The 20,213-nt window shown below is 35.7% G+C and overlaps 7 protein-coding genes across 7 annotated transcripts; 1 reads left to right on the top strand and 6 right to left on the bottom strand.

The window, feature by feature from the left end:
- Positions 1–16: 16 nt before the first annotated feature.
- polZ (DNA polymerase zeta catalytic subunit) lies at positions 17–6,837 on the bottom strand (the record flags this gene model as incomplete). Its single annotated transcript, XM_020574855.1, has 5 exons — positions 17–52; positions 433–2,309; positions 2,400–6,260; positions 6,351–6,583; positions 6,668–6,837. The coding sequence occupies 5 exons, from the start codon at positions 6,835–6,837 to the stop codon at positions 17–19; spliced, it is 6,177 nt and encodes a 2,058-aa protein (XP_020435269.1).
- An 82-nt stretch (positions 6,838–6,919) lies between these two features.
- PPL_03941 (uncharacterized protein) lies at positions 6,920–7,423 on the bottom strand (the record flags this gene model as incomplete). The annotated part of the gene is made up of 1 exon (XM_020574854.1): positions 6,920–7,423. The coding sequence occupies one exon, from the start codon at positions 7,421–7,423 to the stop codon at positions 6,920–6,922; it is 504 nt and encodes a 167-aa protein (XP_020435268.1).
- A 430-nt stretch (positions 7,424–7,853) lies between these two features.
- On the bottom strand, positions 7,854–9,912 carry vatB (V-type proton ATPase subunit B; the record flags this gene model as incomplete). Its single annotated transcript, XM_020574853.1, has 4 exons — positions 7,854–7,956; positions 8,058–9,316; positions 9,719–9,774; positions 9,846–9,912. 4 exons carry the CDS (start codon positions 9,910–9,912, stop codon positions 7,854–7,856), a joined length of 1,485 nt encoding a protein of 494 aa, XP_020435267.1.
- Positions 9,913–10,922: 1,010 nt separating this feature from the next.
- On the bottom strand, positions 10,923–14,339 carry PPL_03939 (uncharacterized protein; the record flags this gene model as incomplete). The annotated part of the gene is made up of 3 exons (XM_020574852.1): positions 10,923–13,849; positions 13,875–13,945; positions 14,026–14,339. 3 exons carry the CDS (start codon positions 14,337–14,339, stop codon positions 10,923–10,925), a joined length of 3,312 nt encoding a protein of 1,103 aa, XP_020435266.1.
- Positions 14,340–14,729: 390 nt separating this feature from the next.
- Positions 14,730–16,929, top strand: nadsyn1 (glutamine-dependent NAD+ synthetase; the record flags this gene model as incomplete). The annotated part of the gene is made up of 2 exons (XM_020574851.1): positions 14,730–14,839; positions 14,910–16,929. 2 exons carry the CDS (start codon positions 14,730–14,732, stop codon positions 16,927–16,929), a joined length of 2,130 nt encoding a protein of 709 aa, XP_020435265.1.
- Positions 16,930–17,087: 158 nt separating this feature from the next.
- On the bottom strand, positions 17,088–18,453 carry PPL_03937 (uncharacterized protein; the record flags this gene model as incomplete). The annotated part of the gene is made up of 4 exons (XM_020574850.1): positions 17,088–17,351; positions 17,423–17,649; positions 17,717–18,253; positions 18,372–18,453. The coding sequence occupies 4 exons, from the start codon at positions 18,451–18,453 to the stop codon at positions 17,088–17,090; spliced, it is 1,110 nt and encodes a 369-aa protein (XP_020435264.1).
- A 512-nt stretch (positions 18,454–18,965) lies between these two features.
- Positions 18,966–19,226, bottom strand: PPL_03936 (uncharacterized protein; the record flags this gene model as incomplete). The annotated part of the gene is made up of 1 exon (XM_020574849.1): positions 18,966–19,226. The coding sequence occupies one exon, from the start codon at positions 19,224–19,226 to the stop codon at positions 18,966–18,968; it is 261 nt and encodes an 86-aa protein (XP_020435263.1).
- Positions 19,227–20,213: the final 987 nt, after the last annotated feature.

Raw genomic sequence — 20,213 nt, 5'->3', positions numbered from 1 at the left:
TGATTTAATTTTATTTTTAATTGATTAAAATAGACATACATAATACATTTTTCTTTAATAATTACAAAGCTCGTTAAAAAAAAAATAAAAAAATATTGGTTGTTTTTTTTTTATTTGATCAAGAGTACTTTCAAACCAAATGTTCATATTCTTAAAAAGATTTAACAGTTTAATTCTTTCATAGAATGTATCACAATCCAATGATTGACACTCGATATCATTTGAATAGGTTTGTTGTCCGATGCATGTATGACAAATCTCTAACATCTTATTCTTTTGTAATTCCAGATAGTTCATTCTGTTCACTAGAGTGTAGTGTTGTATTTGCTTGTCACTTTCACAGTTTTCACACATAGGTAGAGCTAACGGGCTATTCTGTTCAGGAATGGTATCTTTGGTATGAATTTCATTTGCCATTTTCAATCCACAAACAAAGCAATTTCTACTGTAATAGAATTGATCGATTGTATATTGTTGACGTTGTTGCTCTGGATTTTTATGTTGTTGCTGTTGAGCGATCAATCGTTGTTGTTCTTGACCAAGATGATGATTGTTATTGAAGAACAGATTGATACGCTGATTGGGAGTGGTCACATATTGCTTTGGGAAGGCAGCGAACCACTTGTGTATGTTGATTCCAACCAGTTTTAAAATTCTATCCATTGCCGGTAGAATCTGTTTGGTAATGTAGTAGAATATATTGATTCTCAGTGTCTTGTTGGTCATGTACTCGTGTGGTGTGACAACGAGGTCGCACAGCCTTGAATTCGGTGTTCCATAGACCACAACAAACCTGACTCTCTCACCGTATCGCGGCTCACCTCTTGGATCTTTCTCCATGATTCTCTGGGCAAGTTGAGCAGCTGCCGGAAGTGGACCATTCGTAGAGTAGTTTCCTAGCTTCACCGCTTTGGCGAAGATGAAATCTTTCAGAGATACTCGCTCTTGGAATATCTTTTGCCACTGCCGCGTCATGTATGATTTGACCAACGAGAGATCTTTCTTCTCAAAGAGAGTACGAATAGATTTCTCCATGATTTTCGATACCAACTTGCATTGATCTCTTCTGACAGTCTCTATGCCCTTGGCATCGAATATTGGCTCGGTCTGTGTCGGACTCTCATATTTGTAGCCAACATAACGCTTCTTGTTTGCCAGTAGAGTGGGATGGTAAACCTTTTCAAAGATTAGCTTGACTGGCTTTGGATTCATTGATGTCACTTTATCTGCAATCTTTTGGCCAATAACGAAAGCTTCCTCCCTGGAAACACCCGGTAGCAGCACAAAAAGACTGTCAGTATCTCCATAGATCACTTTGGCACGCCACTCTTTGGAGGTCTCTGCTATCCTGATTGCAGCCTCCAGTGTTTCTCTCGCAGTCTGGACGATACTATCGGCAATTTCAATACATGACATTCTACCAGAAAAGGTGGCCGCAGTATATCCAAACGATACATTGGCCATCATTTTCAATGCCAGTTGCCGAGCATCCAACATGTTATAGATCTTCTTGTTGTCTCTATACTTTTTCATTGCTTTCTTGATCATGATTCTGGTCTCCAGTACCTCGGTAAGCAGCTTTGGGAACAGTCCCTTTCTAGTTTGTGTATTTGTATACATAACCTCATTAGGAGACACTGATACATTGTCGCCAAGTAATCGAAGTAATCCTGGTTTAATATTGATTTTACCAGAGCCAAGATTCTTGTCATGACTGACTGGATCGGTTGGAATCACTCTTCCAAGACATGTGGAATAGCAATAGTTATAGGCAATCATGATCGATGGGTACAGTGATTGGAAATCGAGAACTACAACTGGTGAATTGAACATCTTGGAAATTGGATCCATTACCAGCGGAATACTTTCTGGCATAGGTTGATTCGTTGTCTGGTCTCTCGAAGGTGAGTACATTATATAGTTTTCAGGCTTTGTCAAACGCAGCAGCATTGATTCCACTCGAAACTGTGAACCTCTTGACAAAACACTAAAGAAATCGATACCATAGACTCTGGCCAATTCACTGGTTCTACCAATGATATCGAAACTGTAGAGGAGATCAAAATTACCCTTGCAATGCTCGAGATAGAATGACAGTGTTCTCCAAGTTTGACAGCCACTATTGTACCAATCGGTCAGTGTTTTCGGGGAGTATTCAGGAATTCTTCGTTTAAGTCGATGGAAACAAATATTCTGATAGGTATAAATATCGATAGTTATTTCATGTCTGAGTAAACGCCAAATATTTATGACAATACGACCGATGATTTGAATACCAGAAGAATGGTCATATCCGAACCGATCCAACTCTCTGGAGAAAAAGTTGTCGGATTTCATGTTGTACTGGTTGTTGGTCACCGGTGTGATGATTCTACTGATTTCGTCACACAGTGAAATACCGAGATGTCTGGCGCGCTCTATCATGTAGCCAAGTGAAAGCATCTGAATTTCATATCCAACGAAAATATCAACGTCAAAACTACGCACCAGTTCACAGAATGCCTTTAACAACTGATACTCATTGGTATAGCAATTTACGGTGCACTCCAGTCCAAATCTATTATTGTTGATCTGATCCGGTTGTTTGGCTGGATCAATCATTAGAATACCAAAGAGATCCTTGTAGTTCTCGGTTTGAGATTCTATAGCACCTTCATCTCTGCAACAATAGATAATCGCTTTGATACCATCGATCTCCGGATCTGGATTCAAATCGCCTCTTGTGTTGATGTGTAGCTCTACACTAAGAAGTGTAAGGAATTGGTTCAGATTGTTACTCAACTCCTTTTGTGCATTCTGTGAATGTGGATTCAACTTGGACAAATAACTAAAGGTTGGTGTTGATTGTGACAACTGTGAATAATCCAAAGGTTGTTTGTTCTTTTGTTGTTGTTGTCGCTGTTCATTATTACTGCTTGTTGGATGTGCACCTGCCAAATCGTTGGAATTGTCTATATTCTTGGTTCGTTTGTATGACTCCAATAACGATTTGGGTGAAGGAGGTGGAATCGATGGTGTGAATATACGCAATGTTGGTTTGAGCTGTGATTGAACATCCAGTCTCTTCCAATAACTGATACCCTTAAGATCACCGATACCAGACTTGAACACAGGTGTCTCAAAGACCTTTTTCCTTTCAGAGTCGTCTTGATTGGAATAGTAAAGATCTTTGTAGACTGTAATAGGATTCATAGAGTTATGAATCTCCTCTATGATTTCCTGATTGGTTGGAGGTGGATGTAAAGGTCTAAACACATTCATACTGTCATCATAATGCTGAATATATCTGGTTGTTGGAAAATCTTTCATTATATCTTCTTTTTGGTTATTATTATTATTATCATTTTTCTGAACCAAGGTCTCCACAACCAAATTATTATTAATAATATTATTGTTGTTACTATTATTATTATTGTTTTGATTATGAAGATCATCATAATCAGGTCCATTATCTGGGAATGAATAGCAAAATGATTCATTATTCAATTCGAGATTATTGTTATTGTTATTGTTATTGTTGTTGTTGTTGTTGTTGTTGTTGTTGTTGTTGGTGGTGGTGGTAGTGGCGGTGTGATTATCATTAACATGTTCACTATCACTGTTATCTCGAATGAAAATCATTGGACTACCATCCATCATAAACATTTCATCACCATCTTCTTCTTCTTCCTCTTTAACATCCTCTTCTTTTTCTTTTTGGAGAATACCTATTTTCTCTTCTTGTTCTTGTGATTGTTGATCTGTTACCATTTCCTCATATTCAAATTGATCGACTTCAGCAGGTGAATCAAGTTCCATTACAGTGAAATCATAATTACTCTGATTGCTGTCATCCATTCTTATTGAAATTGATGAAAGGTCTGAGAACGTTTGGGATGGCTCGTTGTCCGTTGGTGATTTACTGTTGATGGGTGTCGCCTGCCTTATCTCTGGTTCATAAAATGGTGGTGGAGGTGAGAGTGGTGATTGGACCAATGGTACAATATCGGTATAAACTCTATTTAATTTAACTTGTTCATCTGGAGAGATCGGTGGGGGAGGTGGTGGTGTAGAAGGTGGTGTCTCTGGAGTTGGAGGTGTCGGTAGTGGTGTGGAAACCGCTTGTTTTGGTGGTATATAAGCAGGCTTAATTGGTGAATCTGAAAACTTTAGAGGTGGAGGCGGTGTTGGTGAATCTTTTTGTACAATTGGTGGTGGTGGAGTATGAGGTGATGTATTTGGACTGTTGTTGTTGTTGTTGTTGTTAGTAACAACTTGTGGTGATTGACGTGGAGGTGTGATAGATGACGATGAAGATGATTCAATTTTGAAAAGAATACTAGTATTGTTGTTGTTGTTGTTGGTACTAGTTGGCGAAACTTCAATCATTTGATTGGATTGTAAAATTTGTGATTCCTGTTGATTGGTGGGAATCGACGATAACGAAGGTTCGAAAAAGGAAGATGAGAATGCAATTGGACTAACGATCGGAGGTGATACCTTGGTGGTAGTGGTGCCCGTTGGTGTCTCTGTTATGTACATGGGTGTATTGTGGGTAGCTGGTGGTTCATCGAATTGTGTTTCCGGTACAAACTCTGGTGATGGTATAAAGAATCGAACTGTCTTCTTTGGTGGAGTAAGATTGACTGGATTGCTAATAAAATGTTTGTTGGTTTTCTTGAAACATGATTTAAGTGGTTTTGGTGGTGTTGCTTGGAGTTGATATTGTTGTTGTTGTTGGCTACTCTCTTTTTGCTGTTCATCTAGATAAGGAAATGTTGAAGGAACCAGGGTGATTTCATTGGCTTGCGCTTTAGAAACAGGAGAAGAGGAACTATCTTCATACTCGATATCAATTGGATTATTACTATTAACCTTTAACAATGAAGTTGATTTAAATCCATTGTTATTATTATTATTATTATTATTACTATTGCTATTGCTATCTTTGTTGAAAACTAAAGCTTGAGTTGTTTTCAATTTGTATTTAGAGGAAGAGGTTGTTGCAGTTGATTTACGACTATTCTGTTGTGATGTAATAATAGGGTCATCAATATCATCATACATAGAATGAAAACTGTTTCTATACTTTGATAAAAGTGTTGATTCTTGTTGTTGATTAACATTATTATTACTATTACTATTATTATTGATTTGTTTGTTTTTCTTTTTAGGATCGGTTCCACCATCAAACTGTGGAATAGAATCATCCAATTCTTCAATATGCGGCTCCTCATCGTTGTTGTTATTACTATTGACTGAGAGCTTTCTCTTTCCTAATGAACTTTGACTATTATCTTTTTCTTCAACTTCATCCTCGACATCTGACCAACAATACTCAGTTTGAGAAAAGATATGTTGTGATGGTGGTGGTTGTGACGATGCCAATATGTCTTTTATCTCTCTTTGTGATTTGATTTGATCGTTATCTTGATCACTGTCGTCATCATCTTCTTCATTATTACTATCTCGATTATATTTAATCAATTGATCTTTAGTTGTAGTTTTATTTGGTGCTGCTACTGTTGTTTGTTGTGCTGGTAAAGATGTTGCTATAGTTGTTGTTGTTGTTGCAGTTGTTCCAGAGATATCAAATTCGAATTCATCCAACAATTGCTGTTGCTCTTTCAATTGCTGTTGCTCTCTCTCATACTCTAGCTGTTCGAATCTAATATTGATATCCAAGTTGATGTCATCTTTCATCGATGGTTCCGATTCAATAGAGATATTCGTTGAATTCGAGGGTGGAATCGCTTGAAAATATTGTTGTGATAACAATTGTTTATCTATCAAAGATTGATTCATATTAATTGAAGGTTGTGAATTTATCAATATTGATTGTTGTTGTTGTTGTTGATTATTGTTATTATTATTATTATTGTTATCTAATTTATCTAAATGATTCTTTATAATTTGATTCTCTTTTTCAATGATTGATTCAATCTTTTTGTGAGCAAGTGGCTGTACAAAGTAACCCATTTGAAAAGGACGACGAGGTTGACTCTGTACCTGAGTGAATTGCGTTGGCATACCGTTGTTTCTACGTCGCTCGATCTCATCGTTCCAAATAGAGTTGAGTGACTGTACCAACTTTTGCTCTACATCCGACTGTACAATTGGAGTATAGTTATTATAATTGATATTGGTGGTATCAAAGATATCACCGTCCACCTCCAACTCACAGGTTGTCTTTCTCGATTGTATAGGTGACCAATACTTGAAATCACTACCACAATATTCACTGAACCATTTTCTAAATTCAATATTCTTATGATCCGGTGCTATTATATTATTATTATTATTATTAATGAATTTGATATTAATAACATTGTACAAACAAACTAAACTTTGATCAAGTAATAATTAATTACCTGAATTTTGAGAACGATCATGTTCATAGGATCCCCACATTCTCTTGGCAGATGGAAGTGGTCCTCTGAATAGAATCTTTGTGAAATCAATGAATGACATTCCTGCTAGATTGTAATCCAAGAACACCTGTAACATAAATGGAATATGTGCTTCGTAAACATCAAACTTTACACCCATAATCGATCCATTTCTTAAAAGATTAGCTATTCTATTTAAATTATCTGGATTATATCTAATAATATTATTAAAGAAAATAATATTAATATTAATGATTAACATTATAATTTGGTTTTGATTTGATTTTGATTAAACTTACAAGAATATCTTTATAAATATTTTATCTTGCGGATAATAACCATAGAAAGGTCTACCTCTAGTCAATCTTGCATTGAAAACGTGTTGTTGTTCTTGTGTTTGTTGTTGTTGTTGTTTCTGTTGTGCTTGTACTTGTGCTTGTTGATTAGAATAAGGTGATTTCATTGCCATATTTATACTTGATATTAATTTTCTAATATATGTATTAACTATTGATTGATATCAATATAAACAATCCATTATTATTAGAATTTTAAATAAAAGATAATATGCTATAGAGATTAACATTACCATAATCTAAATCTAAAGGTAACTTCTCAGAGTATTCAATAAAGAAGTAAGGAAACAACTTGTGAAGATGAAGGCATGCTTTCTGACCTGCAGGTGTAGAACCAAACACCCTTACAATTGGTACAAGTGGAATAGGTGAATTGTCAAGTGGTGAATGTGTTACATCAAGAGGGACAGTCGGTTTGGCTAAATAAAAGTCTATATCAACTATTCTAATACTAAAGAATGTATTTGATTTTGGTGATGATGATGATTGTTGTTGTTGTTGTTGCTCTTGATCTTTATTATTATTATTATTATTATCTACGCTAGTAGTTTTACCATAATTATCAAAATTAACACCACCATTATCTAAAGGTGATACAGTAGCAGCAGTTAACAATATACTTTCGTCTAATTTATAATCATTCTCATTTGCTTGATACTGTTGTTGTTCTCTATTGAATAATGATGATTCTTGATTCATAAATTTATAAATATTGCATATCTATTTTGGTTCATAGTATGTACTATTTCGTTTATTAATTCATAAAAGAGTTTGATTTACTGGAAAAAAAAAACAATGTGGAAGTTTTTTTTATTAATAAATCTTTTTTTCTAGTTAATCTATAAAATACTTTATACTTTATTTTAATGACTTCTGTGACTTGGATATATGTTATGTTATGAGATTTGTTTTTTTTTTGTTATTTAATTAAACTCAATAATATTAATGAATCCAACTCTGATTGTTTCATTGAGTGATACAACAAAAGATTTAAAAACAAATATTTCAATAAAGTGAATGAATAGAAAGAAAACAAAAGATATAAAGTAAAAGTATATATTATTTATTTGTTTATTTATTAAATGGTGATGGTGATGATGTTTTTAATTAATATTAGCAAACTATTGGTTTAGTTGTTGTCAATTGTTCCTTTATCTCCTTGTCTTGAGTAATATTGCTTGATAGTTTTCTCAGTGATACGTTTGAGCATAGTTGGTGGGAAAGTACGAAGTCTTTAATGAAAAGCAATAAATAGAGAATTAAAAAAGTGATGATAATTGTTAGTTAATCTGAGGATTATAGATCAATAAAATTAAATTAATTTTATACATACAAGTTCCATCCCAACTCTAGAGATTGGAAAATATCACGATTCTCATAATGGCTTTGACCAATAAATTTACTTTCAAACTTCTCCAAGAACTCCAAATAGAGTCTGTCTTCAGAGGACAAAGCTTCCTCACCAACGACAGCCTTCATGGCTTGAACGTCCTTACCGATGGCATAGTTGGCATACATTTGATTGGAAACTTCAGAGTGATCGTTACGTGTCATGTCGTCACCAATAGCCGACTTCATCAGACGAGAGAGCGATGGCAATACGTTGATGGGTGGGTAGATTTGTCTGTTGTTGATTTGACGATCGACGTAGATTTGACCCTCAGTAATGTAACCAGTAAGATCTGGAATTGGATGGGTAATATCGTCGTTTGGCATAGTCAAAATTGGAATTTGAGTGATGGAACCGTTACGACCATTGATACGACCGGCACGTTCGTAGATGGTGGAAAGATCAGTATACATATAACCTGGGTAACCACGACGACCTGGCACCTCTTCACGAGCAGCAGATACCTCACGAAGCGCATCGGCATACGAAGACATATCAGTCAAGATAACCAAGACGTGCTTCTCGCATTGGTAAGCCAAGTACTCGGCGGTGGTCAAGGCGAGACGTGGTGTAATGATACGCTCGATGGTTGGATGATCGGCAAGATTGAGGAAGAGTGTAGTTCTCTCCATGGAACCAGACTCCTCAAAGTCACGCTTGAAGAAAGAGGCAGTCTCCATATTGACACCCATAGCTGCGAAAACGATAGCGAAATTGTCATCGTGGTCGTCGTTGACACCCTTACCGGAACGCTTGACGAGACCGGCTTGACGACAGATCTGAGCGGCAATTTCATTGTGTGGAAGACCGGCAGCAGAGAAAATTGGAATCTTTTGACCACGAGCTACGGAATTCATAGTGTCGATAGCAGAGATACCGGTTTGAATCATCTCTCTTGGGTAGACACGAACGGATGGATTGATTGGTTGACCTTGAATATCCAAATAGTCTTCTGCCAAAACTGGTGGACCCTTGTCGACTGGCTTACCAGAACCGTTGAAAATACGACCCAAAGAATCCTCAGATACTGGCATCTTCAAAATGTCACCAGAGAACTCGCAACGAGTGTGCTTGGCATCAATACCGATGGTACCTTCGAAAACCTGTACGACAGCTCTCTTACCACTGATTTCGAGTACTTGACCCTTACGTTGGGTACCGTCACCCAAAGTCAAAGTTACAATTTCAGAGAACTTTGGTCCCTATAAAATATTAAAAATAAAAATAAAAAATGAAAATAAAATAGAATTATATTAATATCTAAATAACAATATATAGTTTGATATAATTAATGTGTAGATTTGATTGTATTGTATTGTATCTATATAAAAGATGTGCTGGTAATATAATATCTATCTTTTTATCCTTTTTTTTTTTTTTTTTTTTTATTCAAATGACTATCAACAACTTAATATCCTATTAATCCATCAAAACAATGTAATTTTCTTTATGTGTCTATATCTACAATATATTTAGATCTGTATGCTTTCTTTTGCTAATTATAGTAGTATTGTTGAAAGTTGAAAAATAGCTAATAGTTGTTGTTCCTGTATTTGTTTGTTTGTTTGTTGAAGTGTGTGGTAAAAGTTGATTTAAAGACCTACTTTGATGTTATCCAAAATAACCAATGGACCATTGACACCAGTTACAGTTCTGTAGTCTATAGATTTGAATATTAGTAAACTAAACTGTGAATCATCATTATAAATGTATCAGTAACTATCTACATACCAAGACGTGGGTTGACATAGTAATTTCTAGTCACAGCAGCGACATGTTCTTGAAAAGCAGATGACATTTTATATCTAACCTATCTATATATCTAATATACAAAAATATTAATTAATTTGATTAAATATTAATAATATTAATAAGAAGAGAGATATGTAGGATGATGAAATAAATGGTATGATCGTAATGAAAAACAGAAAAATAGTGACCAAGCCTAACAAAAAAAAAAAAAAAGAATTTTGGAAAAAAACTAATTTTAAAAAAAATTGAAAAAGAAGTTGTTTTGATAAAAAAAAATTGATAATATCTGCCACCCAGTGTTGAAGAAAAGAAAATAGAGGGTCAAATATTGAAATAATACATACCAAAAATAATAATAATAATAATCTTACAAAAAAACTAAACTAAATAAACAAATAAATATAAATTATATTGTTATAAATAAATATTTAATAAGTTTCAACAACAAAATTATTATTATATTTATAAATAAAATAATGTAGGAAATAGAAAAAAAAAAACAAAAACTAAACACTAATGGTCAAAATGAGTGCATAAAAGAATTGACAAAAAAATATTGAAAAATATCAAAAGCAAAAAATCAATGATAAAAACAACCCCCTCTCTCACTAGTTTTTGTTATTACATGATGACCCTGGGTCGAGAAAAAGTGAAATGAATTTCTTTTGAACTATTTTTTTTTCGATTTATAAAAAAACGAACCAGGTTGGCAAACAATAAACAAACAACACTAAAAAACCAGGTTAAACAACCAACAAAAAAAAAAATATGAATAAATTTATGACTTCCGCATTTATATAATATTGTGGAGGTTGCAATTAACAATTATATTAATTTGTCTGTTGTTTCGTTTTTATCAATTATTTATATATCTTTATCATTAACATTTATAGTTATCTGATTAGATTATTTTGATCAATATTTGGATCCAGAACAACTGATTTTTTCAAAAAGAATAAACAAATAATTAATATGATGATGAGGACATTTTAACTTTTTTTTTTTTTTGATTTATATTGTTTTTTTTTTATTGTTTCATTTGTTTTTTTGTTTTATTTAGTTGTTGTTTACAATTTGTTGGACGAAACGACGAACTGGACGTTGAGTGTGAGCGGAATGAAGTACATTGGTTTGGAGGAGATCCTTAAAGTTGACTTGGTATGACCAGAGTCCAGATTTGACGGAACGAACGTCGACACCTGGATTCTTCTTCCAATCTTGGTAAGCCTCTTCACAGATGCTACTGGCTTCTTGATCGTAGTTAAGCCATGAACCGTGGAGGTATTGCCAGGTGACAACCTCACGCATACGCAATCCACCCTTGACTGGCAAGTTGTGTCTGAAACGGTGATCGATACCCAACAACCACACCAAGACATTGCAGAGGTAACGCTCGATATCGTCGTGACCAACGGTGTTGTTGGCGTCGATCTTCTTGTAGGAGGTATCGACTACGACACGACCATAGTTATCAGGGTTGGTGTCGTTCGAGTGGAGAATGGTGGCGGTGTTTTGTGAGGAGATTGCCAGTGGATCCAATTGAGTTGGACAGCCAGAGAGTTGCGATGGCGATTCACCTTGATCCAATTTGACCAGACCGGTGGTGATCAAATGTCCTTTGAATTGTTTGGCGACGGTATTCTTTCCGTCAGAGTATTCCAATACGACCTTCTCGGATTCGGTAGCTGGTGCTGATTCGGCAGTTGCGATATCTCTTACTTGGAATCCTTCTCCGTAGAGAGTGGTAACAATAGAGTTGGCTTGTGCGAAAGCAGACTTGTCAGAGAGGATGAAAAGTCCCTTACCAGAGTGGTTAAAGTCGACGACGGCCTTGTTGTAGGCAGCGGATGGGGCAGCAGTGGTAGAGGCATTGTCACTGGAAATAACGACCAAGATATCAATGTCTTTACCGGTGGTGCCAGTTAATTGCTTGACGACACTTTCGTCGTCGTGGACATAGGTCATATTGAATCCCTTTGTCTTGACAAATTGATTCAAGACGCTCTCCAACTTGGTATCACCAGCTGGCAACTGAACCAAAACATTGAAATCGAGGAAAGCATCGTCTAGACCAAGATCGAATTGTGGTCCGACTGGATTGGACACCAAGAGTGCGTTGTGTTTTCCGGCATTGTCAGTGTAGTAGTGACACAAGCTGGCACCTCTCTTGAGTGCACCAAAGTAGGATGGCTGTTTCTTGAGAGCAGCTGGAGCGGTTGGAGCAGCTGGAGTAGCTGTAGTGGTGGCAGCTGGTGCTTTCTTCTCCTTGGAAGCTGGTGACTTCTTCTCGGCGGTTGTCTTCTTCTTTGGAGTGGTGGTTGTGGTGGTTCTCTTTCTCTTGGCGGTGGTGCTCTTTGCCTTACGAACTGGCTTCTCATCCATCTCTTCATCGGTATCTCCACCCTCTTCTTCTTCCTCTTCCTCCTCTTCATCTTCATCGGATTCCTCTTCGATCAATCCCATTTGAGTTGCTTTCTTGTAGGCTTTGGCTTGCATGTAGGTAACAAAGTCTTCCATCTCAACGTAACCAGTGTGATTCTCATCGATTTCCGAGAGAATCTTGTCGATTCTCTTGGTGACGGCACGCTTACCCATCGATTGCAAGACGGCACCGAGTTCAGCGGCGGTAATTCTACCGTCATTGTTTGTATCAAAGACACGGAAGATCATTTCCAATTCTTGTTCGGTTGGACCAGTGTAGTCCTTACCCAAAAGATTGAACAAACTCTCTTGTCTCTGCTTGGAGCCGGCAATAAAGTCCAGCGATTCTCTTGCCTTCTTTCTGAGTCTGGTCTCCATTTGAACCTTGACCTTCTCCAACTTCTTCTTGTTTTCCTTCTTTGGAGCTGGTTTGGCAGCGGCTTTCTTTGGAGCGGGAGCAGCTGGCTTGGCAAAGGTTACAGCCAATGGAGTGATAGTCTTTGGAGCAGCGGAGATTGGAGTTGGTACTCCGGTGGTACCTGATTTATAGGTGGTAAAGTATCCAGTTGTTGAATTGAAGTAGTAGCTGGGAAGACCATTGTCAGCGCTGATATTGAACCATGAAGCAGTCGATTTCAATGGAGTTAAAGGTTGTCCATATACTTTCTTTGGAGAGGCGTCGCTGGCGGCTGGAGTGGTGGCATCCGCAGTTGTTGTAGTGGTGGTAGTGGTGGTGGCAGCAGCTGGAATTTCATGGCTATCTTCACGAGCGAAATTCTCTTTGTTGAGATCATCGAAAATACGAGTCATCTCAACTGGAATACCGTTGGTATTGCTAAATACCTCGTTTTGGAATGCCTGGAACTTTCTGGCAGAGGTCTCACGATAGCAGATCGCCATAAACATTTCGGTGATCAAATTGAAACGATCGAAATCGATTGCAATACCTCCGGTTCTTTCGGCGATTTCATTGTAGAAAGCCGGTTGACTACACTTGGCACGGATACCGTAGATCTTGACACCCTTGGCAGCGAGGTCATCGGCTTGTTGGATCCAGTTGATTTTGAGGTCGGTGGTCGAAGGTGGATGGGGACCTTCGTCTCCAATCATAACCAAAGCTTTGGAGGTGTGTGCGCTCCACGACAGTGAGTTGGCCATGTACAGTGCGAATTCGTAGGCTTCTGGGGCGTCACCACCACCGGTCATCGGCACCTTTTTGATAAAGTTGATCAACTTGGTTTTGTCATCAGTCAAATCGAGTGTTTTCAACACGTTTTGTCCGTCGCAGAAGTCACCCAAACCCATAATACCGATCTTGATATTTGGAATGTCTTTGGTGAGTCTGGTGATGGTTGCTTCAACCTGAGATTTGACGTTGGCGATAATCGATGACATCGAACCAGTGGTATCGAAAACAAATACAATCTCGACGTCCGACGACACAGCAGTATCAACGAAATTGGACAACAAATCACGCTCGCCATCAGTCATAGCTGCAGCGCCAGCAACAGTTGGAGTGGTGACTTCATTCAACTCCAAAACATCATGATTTGCCAAGACATCTTGCAACAAATTGTTTGGTAAAACAATGCTCTGTCCTTTTCTTATTCAATGTCAATCCCAAATCATTTGATAATTTCAAAACCTCCTTAATATGACTGAATAAAAAAAAAAAAAAAAAAGTTAAATTACTAATCGGTGGAAAAAGTTTAAAATCCAACAACAAAAACCAACTTACTTGATGAGATGAGCAACTTTCAAACCTTGATTGTTGGCAATGGTAATTTCATGTGATGCCGATTTGTATTCGACAGTGTATTTGAGTTCTCTGATGACAACCATGTCGACAAGAGTTTCCATGAGAATACCCTCAGCACTTACAGTGCTAGAGTCAGAGAGAGTCTTTCCATTGAAATTCAACTCGAATTGGAAGAGTTGATAGAGATTCTCTGTTCTCTCTGCAACCTTCTTTCTCAATGTCAAAATGGTATCGTTCTCCTCCACTTGAACACTGAAAACATTGTTTGGTGATTTAATTAATACAAATATCATTCTCTAATTATATAAATAGAAAAATTTTAAAATAAATATCGGGTAAAGTTTATAATTGAAGAAATATATATAATAATGATGTTTTAAATAAAAAAAAGCTAATAACAAAAATGATTTAATAACAGCAACAAAATTTGAATTTAAAATAAAAGGTGAGGGATCAAAAAATCTTGATCAAATTTTCCACGAAGAGAGTAAATTTTGAAGCTTTTCCATTTTTGGGATTTTTTTTTTAAAAATGTTGAACACCAAATTTTTATCAGAAATTTTTAATTAATTTCAATTTTTTTTAATTTTTATATATATTTTTTTAAGACAAAAACTAATAGATAAATAATAATTAGATATATATTTATTTGTATTTGTAATAATTAATAGTTTATTATAAATATGGTAAAAGCAGTTACACTCGCAACTTGTAATCTAAATCAATGGGCATTAGATTTTAAAGGTAATCTAGAAAGAATTATTGAATCGATCAAGATTGCTAAAAATAATGGGTATATTAACAACAACAATAAAAAAGGTGTAATATTTTATTAATATAATTTAAATATAATTTTAAAACAGAGCAAAATATAGATTAGGACCAGAGCTTGAAATTTCTGGTTATGGTTGTGAAGATCATTTCTATGAACAAGATACACATATTCATAGTTGGATGTCGGTTGCCACTCTGTTGGATAGCGATTTGACTAATGATATTATTGTGGATGTTGGAATGCCTGTCTTACATAAGGGCGTTAGATACAATTGTAGAGTGATACTCTATAACAAACAGATTGTGTTGATCACACCGAAAAAGGCACTGGCAATGGATGGCAACTATCGTGAGAATCGTTGGTTCACTCCGTGGCTGAAACCACGTACTCTAGAGACATACTACTTGCCAAAGTCTATCAGTGATATAACGGGACAAGAGAGTTGTCCGATTGGTGACGCGATCATCTCGACGCTCGACACTGCGATCGCTTCGGAGACCTGCGAGGAACTGTTCCTTCCAAACTCACCGCATATCGAGATGGGACTGGACGGCGTTGAAATCATCACAAACGGCTCGGGTTCACATCATCAGTTGAGAAAGCTGTGTACACGTGTCGACCTGATAAAGTCGGCCACCTCGAAATCCGGTGGAATCTACTTGTATGCCAATCAGCAGGGATGTGATGGTGGACGTCTTTACTACGACGGCTGTTGCATGGTGATGATCAACGGTGATTGCGTTGCACAGGGCAGTCAGTTCTCGTTGAACGACGTCGAAGTCATCATTGCCACACTCGACCTCGACGACGTGCGTTCTTTCCGTGCCAGTTTCATGAGTCGTTGCTCACAGGCAACACTCACCGAGGAGTTCCCTCGTGTGCGTTGTCTCATTCGTATGTCGAATGCACCGAATGAATGTCCACCGCGTCTCGACCGCGTCACCCCGATACACTATATTTCGCCAGTTGAAGAGATTGGATATGGTCCAGCTTGTTGGTTGTGGGACTACCTCAGACGTTCCGGTTTGAACGGTTACTATCTCCCATTGTCGGGTGGCGCTGACAGCGCTGCAACAGCAGCAATCGTTGCTATAATGTGTCAGCTGGTAGTGATGGATGTGAGCAAAAAGTCGGAGCAGGTTATTCGCGATGTTCAGAGAATCACCAACGATAAAAACTACATCCCAACCGACGCCAAAGAGTTGGCAAGCAGAATATTCTTCACCGCCTATCTGGCAACGAAAAACAGTTCCAAAGAGACACGTGATCGTGCTGCTCTGATTGCTTCACAGGTCGGTGCTATTCACAAAGTTGTCGAGATTGACCAGATTACAGACTCGTTCGGACAGGCATTCTCAACAATAACCAACAAGATTCCAAAGTTCAAAGTACAGGGAGGAAGCAATCGTGAGAATTTGGCATTGCAAAACGTACAGGCCAGAGCGAGAATGGTGATGTCCTATCATTTGGCAACACTGCTGCTCTGGGAAGCTGGAAGAGAAGGTTCACTGCTTGTTCTGGGCAGTGCGAATGTCGATGAAAGTCTGCGTGGCTACATGACCAAGTATGACTGTTCGAGTGCCGACATTAACCCAATTGGTGGCATCTCCAAAGTTGATTTGAAACGCTTCTTGAAATGGGCAGCCGAACATAAGAATCTGCCAGCTCTACTCGATGTCCTCACGGCCACACCAACCGCCGAGTTGGAACCAACCACTGAAAACTATGTGCAATCCGATGAGGTCGATATGGGTATGACCTACGAGGAGCTCAATGAGTTTGGAAGACTTAGAAAGATCAATCGTTGTGGACCAGTCACAATGTTTGAGCGTTTGGTAGCCGATTGGAATCATTTGAAACCAGAGATTGTGGCTGAAAAGGTGAAGCGATTCTTTTATTATTATGCCATCAATAGACACAAAATGACAACAATCACACCATCCTATCATGCTGAGGCATATTCACCCGATGACAATCGTTATGACCACCGTCCATTCCTCTACAACACCAAATGGGATTCACAATTCAAGTTGATCGACGAGTTGGTAACACGTTACACTTCTTGTAAATCTGTAAAACAAGAACAACCTCTACCAACTCAACTTTAAAGAAAAAGAAATTGTGTACATAGCTTTTTGTTTGTTTTATAAAATTATTTAAAGTCGACAGACAAATTGTCTTTATTTTGATTTGGAAAAAAAAATTAAATAAATAACTATAGTTTATATTATATGTGAAATGGGAGGAAATAATAAAAAAAAACTATTTAAAGTTTGGCAATCAATGATTGTGTATCGTTTGGATTGTTTCCTATTGCGATTGGTTCATCTTGATACAACAAGAGAATTCCATAGTCTCTTGGATCTTGGAAGAACGGACGATTTTTAATTTCCAAAAGTTTCTTCTCTTCTTCAGAACCAATGCAAAACATAAGTTGAAATTTTAGACTCTTCAATCCCGGTAATAATGGGAAATATTTCTCTGCTGGGTCAGTTTTGGCAAATCCAGCAAATAAATATTCAATACCCATCTATTATTATAAATTAAATTTTAATTAATATTTTAGAAATAAAATAAATAAATTAATTTGTTTTAACTTACCTCAAAACAATCATTGTGAACATATTTCAAAAGTTCGGTGAATAAATAATCATTATCTTTTTCGGTTGAATAACAACCAAATAGTTGGAAGAAATTTCCACTAAGTCGGCTAAATGATTCATCGTTTTTTTGTTGTCTTTTAGAGTTGGGTTGTGCCAAGTTTATCAATTTACAAACTTTATTTTGATCCCAAATACTAATTGATGCTTCATAAAGTGTATCGTTTACTATAAAAATATTCTTAGTTAGATAATCATTGATTGTGGTTAAAAATATTTTAAACTCTCTATTTACCCTTGTATTGAGCAAAATATGAATATTTCCAAAATCTATTTAAAATTAAATCATCAAAATCTACTGGTACCATTTCATAGTTTTGAAAAGCAATCGAGAATTTTGCTTTGACAATATCAGGGTTTCGCTCTTTCCATATTCTAATTCTCTTGTCGTTTGGATAGTTAATGTTTGTTACTGGATTTTTTACATGCCAGGCATGTTGTACTTGTTGAGCCATAGTTTGCATGACTGAATCTTTATAAAAAGTACCCATTGCACCATTGGTACAAGCGGTAGAGGTGTAAATGATAGGACCCATTTCACTGTGTTGCATATATACATCGGTGGCTCTATCGGATAGTCTCTTTAATACTTTGCAAGCTCTGTACTTTGGATCGACACATGCATCGAAAGGATAGAAAAATATTCTTTCTTTTCCATTGATTTTCAAAAGTTTCTCAGATACACAGATACCACCGACTACTGTCTGGTTCGATTGATCTTCTGCAACCCAAATAAATCCATTTTGTGTCATACTTCTTCTAATTGAGTAATCTATAGATAAATCAATATTAATTCTTATTGTATTTCATATTTACTATTAAATCAATTTTACCTTCACAAAAAGAATAGGCTTTCAATGAAAAAATATCACAATTGGCAGGCAATCTACATATTTTCGATAACCAATGCTTATCCTTTGTTTGATATTCTCTAATTACGATGCTATCCAGAAAACTTCCAGTTTCTATCATTTTAATAAAAGAATATATTTATAAAAACTATTTGTAAATTTGATTCTAATACAAAGAATAAATAAATATAAATTCGATGTAGTTTGGTGTTGATTGTGGTTGTTGGTCTGATAGTTAATTTAAGTGTAAAGTATTTTGAAATATATAGAATTAATTTATACAATAAAAAAAAATTGTTTTAATAATTATTGCCATTAAAGAAGAAATCATTAACAACTATCAACTTGAGTTTTTAATATTAAAGAATGTTGTTGATTTTTTTAAATATAGATGTTGTAAATTTTATATTTTTAATGGATATTATTAAATGATTATTGATGATGATGTAACCAATCAATATTAATATTTTTTAAGTATAGGATTTGAAAGAAAGAGCAAAAGATACACCCATAAACAATGTGATCGTATATTTGCCATGTTTAAATTAAACACATAAAAACCCACTTAACCATTTAATCTTATATCCACCGGCTTTTCATTCTATAACTGGTATTGTAAGTATTTACTGTTGGTCATGTCAACAAGTAGGTGAGTGGTGCTGCAGCATATTCTGTTGCTACAGCAGTGGTTGTTGTTGATGATGAAGATATAGTTGTTGTTGTTGTTAAAGATGTTGTTGCTGATGGCAATAATTTATATAATGATGAAATTGGTTTAATTGATTCATTAGTTTCTGGTAAATGAAGAGGGAGAGTGGAATGGTAAGCAAAACAAAGGGAGTGGGAAGCAAAGGAAAGTAGAGGAAGTAGCAGAAATGTTGTTATTGATTGCATGTTGTTGAAACAGTAATAATAGTTAATTGTTACAGACTTTAAATTCCTGATTATTCATTTCCCAGCGGATACAATATGGATTGATCCAATTTTAATCACATGGCTGATGGTGAGAATGATGATGTAACGAATGCTATCTATTTAATATTCTTTGTTTGTTTGTTTGTTTATTTGTTTGCTGTTTTGAATTGTTTTGTTTGCATCAGAAACAGAATCGATAACATTTTTTTGATTTTGTTGTAAAACTTGTTGATAATCAACAACATTTATAAAACATGAAAAGAAGAATAAAGGTGAAAATTTCATCTATTTTGATTTTTCTCTTTATCTCAAACATATATCACTTGGTTGTTATCGTTGTTATGGGTGGTGGTAATAATGTAAATAACTAGTTGATAAATTAAAGCAATAAAGGGTAGATGAGATATTTATAAATTTAGGTGGTTATGTGTGATCATTAATAATCAAAATGGTGATAAATTTAAAAAGTGTGGGTGTGTTTTGAAACATAATCGATAAAATTTATTGATATCAACAAAAATTACAGTGGCACGCTATCCAATCAAAACAAAAAGCAAATACAGATGTGGTTGATTTCACTATTATTTTTTTGATTATCAAATAAAGTTTAATGATTTAATGTGTTATATGTATTTATCAAATTAATATTTAAGAGATATAAATATAGATTAAAAGATATATATCTTTTTTTTTCATATCAAATTTTTGACTTTCTTTTAAGAAAATCTATGTCTTTTTTTTTTAAAAGGAAACAAACAACATCAGAAGAAATCCAAAGAAACAAAAAAAAAACATTATTTATTAAGTTTCATGTAGGTCAATCAAATCATTTTTCAAGTTCCAAATTCATGATATATTATATGGTGGTATTAATTTACAAAACAGTAGAGTTTTATTTTAATGTTTAGTAAGGGGGAAAGACAGTATCTTTATTTCCTTTTTAAAAATATATAACCACTTGGAAAC

This window comes from Heterostelium album (genome assembly GCF_000004825.1).
Source record: "Heterostelium album PN500 unplaced genomic scaffold PPL_contig8, whole genome shotgun sequence".
Lineage (NCBI taxonomy): Eukaryota > Evosea > Eumycetozoa > Acytosteliales > Acytosteliaceae > Heterostelium > Heterostelium album.
The sequence above is the reverse complement of the archived record's forward strand: the minus strand, read 5'-3'. Positions and strand labels throughout refer to the sequence as shown.